The 14,411-nt window shown below is 38.3% G+C and overlaps 1 protein-coding gene across 6 annotated transcripts in view; it reads left to right on the plus strand.

Moving 5' to 3' along the window:
• KALRN (kalirin RhoGEF kinase) overlaps window positions 1-14,411 on the plus strand; it is a 563,540-nt gene that overhangs the window by 313,478 nt on the left and 235,651 nt on the right. For all 6 annotated transcript variants that reach the window (XM_081965421.1, XM_081965415.1, XM_081965417.1 and 3 more), the window contains exons 6-7: window positions 4,469-4,591; window positions 8,958-9,149. In XM_081965421.1, the coding sequence (XP_081821547.1) occupies window positions 4,469-4,591; window positions 8,958-9,149 (315 nt within the window). The remainder of the gene's footprint in view (window positions 1-4,468; window positions 4,592-8,957; window positions 9,150-14,411) is intronic.

Consider the following 14,411-nt stretch of genomic DNA (forward strand, 5'->3'; position numbering starts at 1 on the left):
ATATTTCAGATCTTTGTGTACAATAATATCAAACAAATGATAGGGAGTTTGGTTAGCGTAAACCACCTTTGTTAACAAAAAGAGTGCATTGGGAGCAATTAAATAGATTGTATTAATTTGTTTGCTCAATCACACTAAACCAAAAGACTAGACTTGCAAAAGAATTCTAATTAATTATTAGGTGTGAATTATTAGTTCTACATTTTAATATCAGTTGAGAAATTAGTGATCTAGCTCGGATTTCTAGTTTATACATTTACAAAAATATTACATAGAGCAGGGATGGCTAACCTTTTTGTCCTCCCGTGCCAAAAGCGCATGTGCGCATGCCCACACCCATAATGCAATGTACGTGCAACTCCCCCTGTGCGCCCTGCCCCCTGCACATGTGCATTTGACCCCCTGCGCTCCCCCAGCATCCATGTGTGACACACACACGCCTCCCTGAAGCCTCCTGGGCAAATAATGGGCCATGGGGGGAAACGCCGCATCACCCCAGGCCTCTCTCCACCCTCACACGCATGTGCACATACCCCTTGCCCCCCTGTGTATGCACGCACATCTCCAGTATGTGCCCCATCCACGTGCGCAGCAGAGACCCAAAAAATCAGCTGGCCAGTGGGAGGCACGCATGTATTCATGGTGCAGGTGAGCTGGCACAACAGCTCATGTGCCTGCAGAGAATGCTCTGTGTGCCACCTGTGGCACGCATGCCATAGATTCGCCATCGCAGGCATAGAGGAATCCTGCATACTATCTCTGATTCCTTCAAAGAAAAATTCAATAAATTGAATGCAATTTTGGAGCACTTAACAATTCTGTGTCCCTGCTTTTCAAGCAGAAAACACACGAGATAATGAACTTGAGAGATAATTATGTTTAAAAGACATTCATCTGTGAAAGAATTTATGATATTCAACTAAATCACCAGAGAATTAGAAAAGATTAATGGCCTTAGATTTCTTGGGAGAATATGAAGACATGCAGCTACAGGGGACGCATCAGTCAATTTGTCTACCTTCACAACTTTCCTATTATCTGAGATTTGAACTTCAACAAGGCGTAAAGATAATTGAAAATAAGCTATTTTTTGTTTTGATATCAAGGTTGCTAATTTTAAAGGGCAATAGTCAGATGTTCATTAGAGGAAACTTTTTCTACACCCCATGAATTTTCCAGAGTTGTCGTTGAATTCATTGATTCATATTTTCCAATCACTGAATTCATTGTGCCTCTCCCTTTAGCACCCCATAACTTTTTTCCTTCTTTAAATAACCCAACCCCTGAATTCTAGCATCTATCTCCACTTTATTCTTCATCATAATTTGATGTGATAATTTTTAAGTAATCATATTTTACCAAAATGGTTTGCTTCCCTTGATCATTTTGTGTAACAGAAGTACGGTTGTGGGTTTGTATTGGTGTGCAAGCATGCATATACTATCTCAATACTATGACAAGGCAGAATAAGTCTTTCAACATAAACTTTACGAAGAGATGTGAAAGATAGTGTGCTTTTAACTTATTTTATAGTGAATCATGAATATATCTGGAGAGAAAAACTACAAAGTATTCTAAGTGTGTTACTAATTCCATTGGGTTTGCACAGTTTTGGCAAAATATTAAGTTATAAAAGTCAAGCACGATGATGCTGACTAATATATGAAGTTTAGTTTGCTGTCAATATTTTCCAAGTAAATTTAGAGTGTTAGCTGGGAGCGGGGGGGGGGGAGACATAAAAAGCAATTAACTGTGTCCATGTAGTTTTGCAATTGTCCATGAAGAGTTATGCACTTTGTTCCCCCCGAAAAGGGGTATATATATATAATGATGGATAAAGAAAAGCTTGGCAGTCCCTTGGCAACAATATTTTGGTGCTTTTTAATTGTTTAATTTCAGGTTTATCCCAGATAAATTGCCTACAAATAACATAGTGTAGGGTTTTTTTAAATGGCTTGTTGCCAAATGGTGGTTGCCCCCATAAATGAGTATAGCTTGGTTTATTTATTTGTTTAATTTATTTATTTATTTGGAAAATTTATATTGTCATCTACTCACTCACCATGACTCAAAGAGGTTTAGCAGAAATAGAAACACAATTTTTGGGGGAGAGAATGTTCAAGTCCAGCATGTAAGATATTTATTAAGCTAAATTGCTCTTGGTTCCTAAAGCAGAGATCAAAATCTGTTGCTGGTGTGTAGCCTTTTCGTTCTTTGGATTTCTTTTTACTGATGCTGCTCTTACGCAGCAGGTCTTCATCATTTAAGTTGCATGTCCAATCTTAATGAGGAACTGCAAAGGAGAAAAAACCAAGAGATTCCTCCCTGAGTTAGCTGTCTTGAGAGAATCAGTTCTGCTTTTTCAGGGGGGGGGGCGTGATTAAACCACGCACCATTTGGTTTTGCTTGCTGTACTAAAACATAAAGCTCAGGTTACTGTGGACTATGTTCCCTCTAAGGTGTGCAGCTGCGCAGCTGTGCACGTGGCAAGAAAACACCGCGGAGCACTTTTCAACTGCCGCACAGTGATTTCTATTGCCACAGGCTCCGGGAGCTGGGGAGGTCCTTTGCAGGCGGCTAGAACTGGCCGCCTGCAAAGGACCTCCCTGGACTTCTTTTGATGAGCATGGGGCGACTGAGGGTAGTTGTAAAGCCCCCACCGCCACCGGAATAACTGCTGCCACCTCCTCCTCCTCTAACAGCACTGCCGGATTTGCCTCCCGGCGCTGCGGCTGAGGTGAAGCCGGCAAAGCTCCAGTCGGCATCCCCGCGCGTGGCAGCGGCGCCTCCCCCTCCGCTCGGAGCACCTGAGCTCAGCGCCGTGTTACCCCTGCCCCCTCCTCCTCCTCCACCATGCTTTTGAGGAGCCATGAGGCTGCAGGAGACAGTAGGAAGGCGGGGGGGAGCAGGGGAAAAAAATGCCTCATGGCTCCTCAAAATCACGGCGGAGGAGGGGGAGGGGGCAGGGGTAACGCGGGGCTGAGTTCAGGTGCTCCGAGCGGAGGGGGAGGCGTCGCTGCCACGCGCGAGGATGCCGGCTGGAACTTTGCCGGCTTCACCTCAGCCGCAGCGCCGGTCAGCAAATGTGGTGGTGCTGTTGGAGGAGGAGGAGGTGGCAGCAGTTATTCTGGTGGTGCTCAGGCATGAAAATGTGCCGCTCAAACACTATACTTTTCTGCTCACATTGAAAAAAAATTAGAGGGAATATTGACTGTGGATAGAGCTTGTTAATCAGGTTTTGATAATTGGTACATATTCCAAATATGAAACATGGCATCTTGCTGGAAAAAGTCATCTTGAGTACGCCTGGAGTAATGGGACTCATATTTCTCGGCAACTGATAATAATAGTTTTATATATTATTCTTTTCGTAGTGCAGATAATCACTATGGCTCTTAGCCATTGATTTTTAAAAAAAAAAACTTATTATTATGTGCTATCTCTTTTATGTTAATTGAATTCCATGTAAAGCTGTCCTAATTAAGAGCCACTGCTACATTTAGACTGAATGGATTGAGAAGATCAAGAAAACAAGAATCCTGCTTGTTCTTTTATGTATTACAGCAATTTAATTTGTAATTAAACTCCATTGGCCTGTTTTCTTCTCACATGTGGAATAACTAGTACAGTAAAAGCAATTATGGGATTGAAATTATACATAGAAAATTTGACCGCGTTGCTGGATTGTATGATACAGCAGATTTTCAGAGTCGCAAACTCCATAGGTGTAAGGATCCTTTGCAATATGAAATGTACCCAAAACACCTCCCCCCATCTCTCTCTATCTCTCTTCTCATCTGCTAAATTTCCTTTCATCCCCAGCCAGTTCCGAAACATTCTCTCCTAGTTTAATATATCCTGCTAAAGTTTTATGTACAAACATTAAATCAGTTGACAGAGTGTAAATATATCTTCATGTGTCCCAAATATAGGTGCACAGAAATTCTCAGTTATCCAGGTCATGGTTGTACCAAAGGTGCTTTTCAAGAGGCAACTGGACTTTCTGTTTTTTCTTTGAAGACGTTTTGCTTCTCATCCAAGAAGCTTCTTCAGCTTCAGCTCTGAAGAATTGCTGAAGAAGCTTCTTGGATGAGAAGCGAAATGTCTTCAAAGAAAAACCAGAAAGTCCAGTTGCCTCTTGAAAAAGCACCTTTGGTACAACCATGACCTGGATAACTGAGAATTTCTGTACACCTATATCTCCATATATTTACTCTTGAATGCTCATTTATCTTTTGGAGGGTTGATTTTTGTAGCAGCCGTATTAAGCATGAATGAAAGAAGACTATGCGGATGGCAGTAGTATAACACAGTCCAATTAATTCAATTACACGTTATTGTGTTTATTTAAATGATGTCGCTCAAATGTAATCTCAGTTACAGTTCTGAATTAAAGGACAAAAGACTCTTCTTCCATGCTTCTTCCTGCACTTCTGAACATAATAGGGTTTTTCCCCTTCTTTTTCAGATGTTTGATTGGATCAGCCATAACAAAGAGTTGTTCCTGCAGAGTCACACTGAAATTGGAGTGAGCTATCAACATGCCCTTGATTTACAGACACAACACAACCATTTTGCTATGAATTCCATGGTGAGTATATAACAGGTTTTCTCTAAGGAGGTACATGAGATAGATATAGTATAAGAGGGTAGGATATGGGGAACCAATTAAAGGAGATGAAGGAATCCACCCAATGCTTGATCAGCAAAAAATCAAATTGATCAACTTGCAGTAGCTTCTTGTTATATATATATTTTTTTAAAAAAAACACTGTTTAAGAATACTGCTATCCAATGAACATTTTACCAGACATACAGTATAGGATGCCTTTAATGCAATCATTAAATTAAAACTTAATACTCAACTAGTGTAAAGTTGTACACATGTGATTTCTGTTTGTATTACTTAATAACCATCTTCTAATGAAAATGTCAAATATGACTTGAATGCCTTCTCTGATTACTTAGTCAATTAAACGCTTATTTTTAACTTTAGTATGAATTTCAAAAAACAAATGAATCTTTGTGTATTGAAGTTTTCATTTTTATTGCTTTAATATTCAAAAACAAAGAGAGAAAAGAAAAAGAAAAATAGAAATGAAAAACAGGGGACAGCCCCCACTGTCTGTTCACCCAGACCTTCACTTCATCATGTTTCCATTTTTGGTTTTTTTAAATGTTGAATTGGTTTTATTCTAATTTTTTTGGTTGTTGTGGCCATAAACAGAAAGAAGGTACAGACTGGTCACCCAAGAATGTAAATCAGTACATTAATATCTTTACTGAAAACTTTGGCATGCAATATTAATAAGTGTAAACCAAAATAGGCAGTAAGACAAGTACACATTATATATGTAAGCGATATTACTCACACATTTTATATTGCCAATAAAGTGAGGCTGATAGCTGACTTTTCAACCATTCTGTGGGTTGGAGGGGTGTCAAGAACGATGAAAAATAATCTCTTGTTGAATTAGTTTCATTTTAAGATATTCTTTTAGTTCTTAGCCAATCATTGATTGATATGGAATATTCCAGCTAGCTATTCCAAAGCTCTTGCAAAACAATATCCACTTAGCAATATTCATTAATTCTTTTTTTAAAAAAAATACTATAGGCTTAAAGTTGTTAAGTCTATAACTTTTGTTCCAATCATGCTAACAATTTGGGATTTTAAAATTGTGCTAATGCATCTGAAGTAAATGGTGAAATCAAGAAATGTTTTAATTGAAAAAAAAACTACCATTTTGCAATTTTATACAACCCCCAATTTCTATTTAAACTCAATTTTTCTTTTTAAAAAAACCTGACAAGATTTTGATTTAAAGTAATCTCACCTTGGTTGGGGCAGTTTTCAAAACTGGATTATAGCAAGGAGCTTGTTACATAATAAGGGTTGAAAGAGTCACATAATCCTCTGATTATGACCATAATACTTTTTTCACAATAAATTATGTTCCATTGAAAAAGTCATATGTGCCTAAAGATAAAGATAAAAATAACTAAGAAAATCTAGTTTATGTTCTTTATGAAAATATGTTTAAAGTATCAATATGCTTAAAATAAATGTATTCATCTAAGGAAATCTCTAAATAAACAGAACAACCTTGAAATAATATTCATTGTATTGCTTTTATTTTTCCCATTATTTCAGTGGGACTTTTAATCATGCAACATTTTTCCATGAAATAACTCTTCCTAGATATTTTAAAGCATTCAAGCAAAAGTTGAAATCCTAATTATTACAAATTTTCATAGAATTTACAAGTTACTCTAATTTTTGGCAAATTGGTTTGATCAATTGAAAAAACACTATCATTTTGCAATTTTATACAACCCCAAATTTCTATTTAAACTCAATTTTTATTTTTAAAAAATCCTGACAAGATTTTGATTAAAAGTAATCGCACCTTGGTTGGGGAAGTTTTCAAAACTGGATTATAGCTAATAAATAATTGGACTAATGTAGACATGTTTGAAAACAGCATCCACACGTTTCTGAAGTCACGACTTGCCCCTCCAAAGGGTTACATCAAAGCATAAGCCAGTTTCTGTGAAGGAGTTATGAATAGCTTCAATTAGAATAAGCATCATGTGGAGTGAGCTATTTAAATATACAATGGCTATCAGGATGATTAAGGAGGAAAATGTAACTTGGTTTAGGCAGCTAATTAAATTAATGAGATCCCCAAATATATTTTAAAGCCAGTTTGCCTTTTTAATAACATATTAATCTATAGATGTAATACTGCATTATGGTAATAGAAAGTGTTTCTGAATAACCTTTAGTCTACATATTGCTATACAATATTTAGTGACTTTGAATTCTTAACGGCTACCGAAATTTAATTTCACACTATAGCTGTTTTATTAATGGGGACATTGCTAAAAGGTTTCTAAGAGTTCAGCTGATATTTTAATTCAGAAGGACTATTCCAACAATCACAACTCATATGCAGGATTGTAACAATAATGCAACAAGTAACATGTAGAAACAATGAGTCATTCAGCAATGTGGTTTATGCAAAGTTGTGATTGTATGAGGAATTTCACTGAGCACTTTTCTCTGGTGTATATTCTGAATGCGTTTAACTCTCATGACTAAATGAGTTGACTTCTAGAGTGCTGAAAATATTACCTGAAATCCTCTTATTTTAATTTGGTATGAAAACAATTAGTCTGCTTTATTAGACAAGTGGAGAACATTTTGAGTACAACAGTAGCTGGAACAACACAAACTGCTATTAAATGTTAATGATATGTTATGTCTTATTGATGTTTATGTATTTTCTATATTTATGTATTTTCTATAGCAAATTTGTTGAATCTGGACCGATCTGATTGAGGGGTGTATACATTTCATAAATATAAATAATGTATGAGATTATTGAATTAATTAGGAGTAGGTTATACAATTCTCATGGAAGCTGTTTTTCTTCCTGAAGTTATAGAGCATAAGAAAGGATTACAGTGTTCCATTAATGTAGTACCTTTTTACAATTTCATTTTAATCATATACATTCTTTTGTCCCCGTACTCTTGCCTTAACTCCTTCATGTGATTCTATGAAATTTTACAGTATTCCACTTTATCTTATTGTTTGCTTTGATGAGATATGCACAGTATATTAAAGAAATAATTTCAAATATCCTATAATTCTTTGAATGGCCCTGGGGTTTTCATAATCCCTTTGGCCCCCAGGAATGTGTAAATGCTTCAAAACAAACAATAATTCAGTTTACATCATGTTAATACTGCTCTCTTTCTAGCATCAGGAAAAAGGGTTTCTTTTTGCAGAAATAATTGGCTTATTCTGGTAATGGATTCTGCGTATTCTGTTTCTATAGCAGGGCAAATATTTACTATAAATCAGGAAAAAGAAAGACTAATTTCAATTGAAGTATTTTATATTCATTGTACTAAAAACCTCTTTTTTGCACATATAGGAAATTATGAACACATAGACTGAAATCTGTTGGCATGACCTTTATCAAAATAGTATTTTGGTGCCTATAATTTATATACTTCAGAAGAGTGGCTCCCCAATCTTTTGGCACTAAGGACAGGTTCTGAGTTTTTTCCATGGACCAGAGGGGGCGTGGTTTCATGTGCTGCCTGATCCTGCGGATGGGCCTTGTTTGTGTGGCCCTGTTTCTAACACGCTGTGGCACAGTACGGGTCCATGGATCAGGGCTTGGGGACCCCTGCATCAGAAAATGAACTGTATAATAAGATGAATCGTATGTATTACATTATGCTGTAGATGGGCTATTTAAATATTTCAACATGAAAATGGTACACTAAATCAGAAATGTCCCAACCAATCTTTTAAAACCAGGTTCATCTTCAGATGCAGGGAACACTGCACAAAGAATGCTCATCTCCAACCTCAATGCCCACCAGGCATGTGGAGTTCAGCTTCCAAATTCTCACCAATTAGCAGGCTGGATGGGGAATTCTGGGAGATAAAACCCATACATATGGACCATTTCCTAGAAGTCTAATATAGGAACTGTATTCAGACACTGAATATTTTATCTGCAGATCTATTACATGTTTCATCAAGCGATGCAACCTTTACCATGTGATTTTGTTGGCTATTCAGCTTGGTTTCTAAAGTCTTTTCAGTGCTACTTTGATGGCAAATGTTCTTCTTACCCTCCCCAACTGTCTCCTTTTAAAATATTTTATCGGATTATGTGATGGAATGTCTAGAGTTCTAAGGGGCTGCTTTTCAGAGGGCAGAGTCAAAAGAGCTTAGAAAGTCTGATAGACAGGGAAAGGGCTAAAGTGGCCCCTCCCTAGCAATTCACAGAGTATATCTATAGTTATGCAGATAGTAGCTTTAGTCTGGCAAGATTGGGTCTGTAGGTCAACAGCAATAAGGAAACTATGGTTTTCTTATTAATTGTACTAAAGTATAAATTTCAGTTCTCCTATTTGATTTGTCTCTTCAGAATGCCTACGTGAATATAAATCGCATCATGTCCGTTGCATCCAGGCTTTCAGAGGCTGGCCATTATGCATCTCAACAAATTAAGCAGATTTCCACGCAGCTAGATCAAGAGTGGAAGAGCTTTGCTGCAGCACTGGATGAGCGTAGCACTATCCTGGCCATGTCTGCTGTGTTTCACCAGAAGGCTGAACAGGTATGTAATTTTTACTGTGTCAGATGCCTTTCTGCCTTGTCTGTGGCTTTGATCTAGTTTAAATCACCATCAATGTAATTCATACAATTGGTGTGTTCTTTGCATTTTCCAACTGTTTTAAGAACTATGAGTTGGCTATTGTTTTGTGGTTTAACATTGGGCTCCTCTTCCCCTTCCCAAAAAATCTTTCCACAGCCTGTTCAATACAGTGTATCTCTTTTTCTATTGGCTTAGGCTAGAAAGAGTGCTGTGAGAGTGGCGTGTTAAGAGAAAAGCTCATGGCCACACAAAGGAATACTGTTCACAGCTGCATGCTAAACTACTTAGTGGGTTTAGGCTGGGTTTTTTTTAAAATCTGTTATGGAAAGTTGAAAATTCATGCAGGATTAATTTAAAACCCACGTGTCAATAAATATGTTGTACTTTATTTTTTAGACAAGCAAAACAATGGTTGAGTTTAGTTACTACATTCAACATATACTGTAGGTGTTGGTAAAGATGAGTACATACAACATCTATTACTACAGCATTGGTTTGGTTAGTTTGTGCATGCTTTTTTGCCCTACTAATATCGAACTTCTGTGTATAGCGTGTATACATCTTACAGAATTTGGTAGAAGCTCTAAGTAACTTATCTTCTAGCTGCTATTTTGGTTATTTTCAATTGCGGATGGTTTTTTTTTTTTTTTAGAAAAAAATGAATTAAAAGATATTTTAAAAATATTCTGTTGTTCACTTTTTTCCTTGACAGTTTGTGGCAATAGAAATCAGCATGGGTTGCTTTCCTATCTTTTGTCCCACATGGTGTCACTATTGCCTACAAAGAGATCCCAATAAAAGAGGTTTTCTTTGTCCAATAGATCAATGCTTAAGATATATGAAGAAGAAGGGTACAACAGAGCTCTAGTATTAAATATTTAGGGAACTTTTTTTTCCAATGCTCTCTAGTGTCTCTGTCACACCTGTTGTCCTCTCTAGGACACTTTTTTTTATTTAAAAAAAAGACGAAGTCCTTGGATTCATCAGTGTTTATGTTTTTGAAAGGAACACATCTTAGCATAACGTGTGTAACTAAGGAGATATATGATATAAAATATATACTGTATTTTTGGTGTATAAGACACACTAAGATTTTGAAGAGGCACATTAAAAAAAATTTGCACTATGCAAACCTCCCCAAAACGGCCCGTTTTTTGCAAAAACTGGCCCATTCCCCCCCGCCCCCCCACCAAATGGACATGACTAGCTCTTAGGAAGCTTGTAGAGTGCTTCTGGAGAGGGGGAGCCAAAAACTAGCAAAAACACCAGGCGGTTTTTCGCAAAAATGGGCCCGTTTTTTGTCAAAAAAGGGGCATGGATAGCCTTTAGGAAGCTTATAGAGTGCTCCTGGGGGCTGGGGGGGGGCAAAATTAAGCATAAAATGGCCCATTTTGTGCTCATTTCTGCCCTCCCCAGTCCGCAGGAGGTCTCTGAAAGCCTCCTACAAGCTATGCACGGCCATTTTGGTGAAGGGGGTGGGGTTTTGGGAGGCAAAAAATGCTGTATTCAGTGTATAAGTCTCACACAGCTTTTCAGCCTCTTTTTTGAGGGAAAAAGGTGCATCTTATACTCCAAAAATATAGTTTTATCTGATTAGACCAAAATTTTCTCTCTTTTTTTCATGTTTGTAGCAATTACGTTTATACCAATCTTTAACACTTTGCCATTTTCTGGCACATTCTTTTGTGATGTTTTGGCCCCTTTGTGTCTACTCAGATAAGTTTTCACAACTAGGATTCAGCTTTGTGGTCAAGATGGACATAGTATTTTTTTCATGAAATCCCACAGCTTTAGGTTGAAATGTTCAACTGCTTTATCTGAATCTAACTGAAGTGAACTCAATCTAGTTAATTCTTGTTCTTATCATATATGAGTTCTGTCAGGGAAATACTTTAAGAGCTGACCAGCTGCTACAATGATATAAGGCAGGGAATGAGTCAGCAAGGTTTTTGGCTGTTACGCCTTTAAGAGGCTGTCTATATAAGAGAGGCCCTGTAAGGGCATGTCTCTGTGTGTGTGTGTGTGTGTGTGCTTCCATGCTGTAGTTGATGATTGATTGCCTGACTTTGCCTAGTATGTGTATGTATATATTCCTTGTATATAAACCACTATTTGAAAACAGACTTCTCTTTACTGTATTTTGCTTCTGGGTTATTTCAAAACAGTCGCACTGTGTGCACTCTGACAGGTTATGGGCCCAATCCAGAGAGAAGGTCAGAGTGACTAGAGAAACCAGAGAGAAGAGAACCCAAGTGGGAGTTTGCACCAGAGTCAGAGGGGCTGCACCAGTGGTGGGTTCCTGCTGGATCGCACCGGATCGCGCGCGCTCCCTTTCAGCGCTCCACCTGGCTTGCGCGCTCCCTTTCAGCGCTCCACCTGGCTCTCGCGCTCCCTTCCGGCGCTGAAACCGGAAGTACAGTCTTGCCCCGCCCCTGGCGAAGCAACGACGCCTGCCTGCGCTCCACCAGCTCGGCTGGGAACGGAGATGTTTCCTCAGCGGAGCGGAGCGCCTGAAAAGACTTTTCAGGCGCTCCGCTCCGCTGAGGAAACATCTCCGTTCCCAGCCGAGCTGGTGGAGCGCAGACAGGCGTCGTTGCTTCGCCAGGGCCGGGCAAAACTGTACTCCCGGTTTCAGCGCCGGAAGGGAGCGCGAGAGCCAGGTGGAGCGCTGAAAGGGAGCGCGCAAGCCAGGTGGAGCGCTGAAAGGGAGCGCGCAAGCCAGGTGGAGCGCTGAAAGGGAGCGCGCAAGCCAGGTGGAGCGCTGAAAGGGAGCGCGCGCGATCCGGTGCGATCCAGCAGGAACCCACCACTGGGCTGCACATTGTTGTTTGTTAGTGTTGGTGTTTGTAACAGAAGCAAGCAGCATGGCTTCCATCAGCATAATGGGAGGAGGTTTTGTGGTGTCTTGGATGAATGGCACAAACTACCTCTCTTGAAGTTAAGGATGGAGATGTACCTGCAAAGGGAGGTGGACGAGTAGAAACCAAAGCAGAAGATGAGGACATAATAGAAATAGAAAGCAGCATTCAGCTGTTTTCAGCTTTAATGGGGAGGAGTGTCAGGAAAATACTTTAAGAGATAACCAGCTGCTACAATGATATAAGGCAGGGAATGAGTCAGCAAGGTTTTTGGGCTAATACGACTAAGAGGCTGTATATATAAGAGAGGCCCTGTGAGGGCATTCTCCCCTCCCCCCTCTCTCTCTCCATGTGTGCTTCCATGCTGTAGTTGATGACTGATTGGCTGACTTTGTCTAGTACGTGTATGTAAATATTCCTTGTAGACAAACCTCTGTTTACTGTATTTTGATCCTGGGTTGTCTCAAAATAGTCACATTGTGCACACTCTGACAAATTCATATGATATACAGTCTTCTCTTATGTACAAAAAGTTCACTTTAATATAAATAAAATGTAATATAAAGTTTATTAACAAGGAGAGTATAACTAATGGATCATAAATTTGATTCAGAAGATATTTTTGCTATTAACTTATAATACTCCATAATCCATTTCAAACTTCTTTTGGAGGGGATAACATCCACTGAAATCAGAAGGATATTTTACCATTTAATTATTTTTTGGAGCTCATTGCATTTAAATTACTTTGTTTATTTTAAACTGAAAATCACTAGTTAACTAGTGGCCACTGAAATTCAGTTTGGACAAGAACTGATAGCACAGTGGTTAGAATGCAGTACTGCAGGCTCACTCACTGCTCACTCCAGGAGTTCGATTCTGAGTGACTCAAGATTGAAACAGCCTTCCATCCTTCCAAAGTGGGTAAAATGAGGAGCCAGATTGTTTGGGGACAACATGCTGACTGTACAAGCCGCTTAAAGAGGGTTGTAAAGCACTATGAAGCGGCATATAGTAAGTGCTATTGCTATTAGTAATTGGAGAATGTGGGATGTTTTTAATTCTGGAAGGGATGAGCGATCATAAGAATAAATTAATCTATAGTATTTTATACTAAATCAGTTAATTAATCTAGCTCAGTGTTGTTTGTCTGGACTTTCAGAAGCATGCTGTATGAATTAATAAATTCATACAGAGATCTGCTTTTAGTTTTCCCACTAAGATTCTTTTGTAGATAAGTTGTGGAGAATTGAACCCGTTATCTTTCTAGAAAACAAGGTGCTTCTGAACTTCTAAATATTTTTGCCTGGAAGCATATGAGAACCATTAGGAGCATCTTTTAAAAGAACATTTGCTCAGTTATTGCTGGACAAGTTCCTTCCCTGTCTCTCCTCCAAAAGTATCATTTTCTTTTTTCTTTACTTTTGCTAACATTGTCACATAAATAATAACAGCAATAGCCCAAACATGGGGATCTTGAATAATTGAGAATAGGAAGCCTTTGGACAATTCAATCAAAATATAATCTGAAATTGCCTTTTTAATCCTTTGAGGTTGTAAGGATATCCACACGAAAGATCTTGGGCTTTCTTGCTCTCCTCTTCTTTCCCCTCAGCGTTTCCTCATGAATCAGAATTCTCCATATATCTGCAATATCTTTGCAGACAGAAATCCATTTATCTGATGAGGATGCAGATCCTAGAATAGTAGTGATTGGTTCTGGTTTAAATTGCTGGAAGTTGTCTCCATAAGAAAAGCAGGATAGATCATAGCACAACCTGGTGTTGTTCATCCATGCTACTCAGATGTAACTGAATACATGCATATATGCGCCAGTTTCATTTTTATTGCTGAATGCTTTTACTTTTAAAATAATCCTATGTTGCAAATCTACTCCTGTGTTAGGAGAGACAATAGATAATCAAATACATGTACAATAATCATTGATTGAATGGTTATTGATTAATTATGTGCCATCCAGTCATTGTCAATGCTTAGCAACCACTTAGATAAATTTCTTGCATGAACAATGCTCATTGTTCATTTTAATTATCTAATTTATTTAGAATGTGTTAATATGTTGAATGAAGGAGGATTTTGAATAAAATTGGAGTGAGTTTTTCTTTTTAATCTCTTTGGTCTGTTGGGTGACTGTTCTATTAGACATTGCAAGCTTGCAATATGTTATTTTGGGATAAGAATGTTTGAGATAATACACTTCAGGGAGCATAGCATTTCAGGAGCCAGATATGGGTGAGACTCTTTGAAAGCAGATTAGAAACTTTGTATTACAGGGTTTTTTTTGTATGTTTCTCAACTGTGGGATATATTGGCTATTTTTTTCACGTTATACTGTTAAGCACAA

The sequence above is a fragment of the Natrix helvetica genome (assembly GCF_964273705.1).
Source record: "Natrix helvetica genome assembly, chromosome: 1".
In the NCBI taxonomy this organism is placed as follows: Eukaryota; Metazoa; Chordata; class Lepidosauria; order Squamata; family Natricidae; genus Natrix; species Natrix helvetica.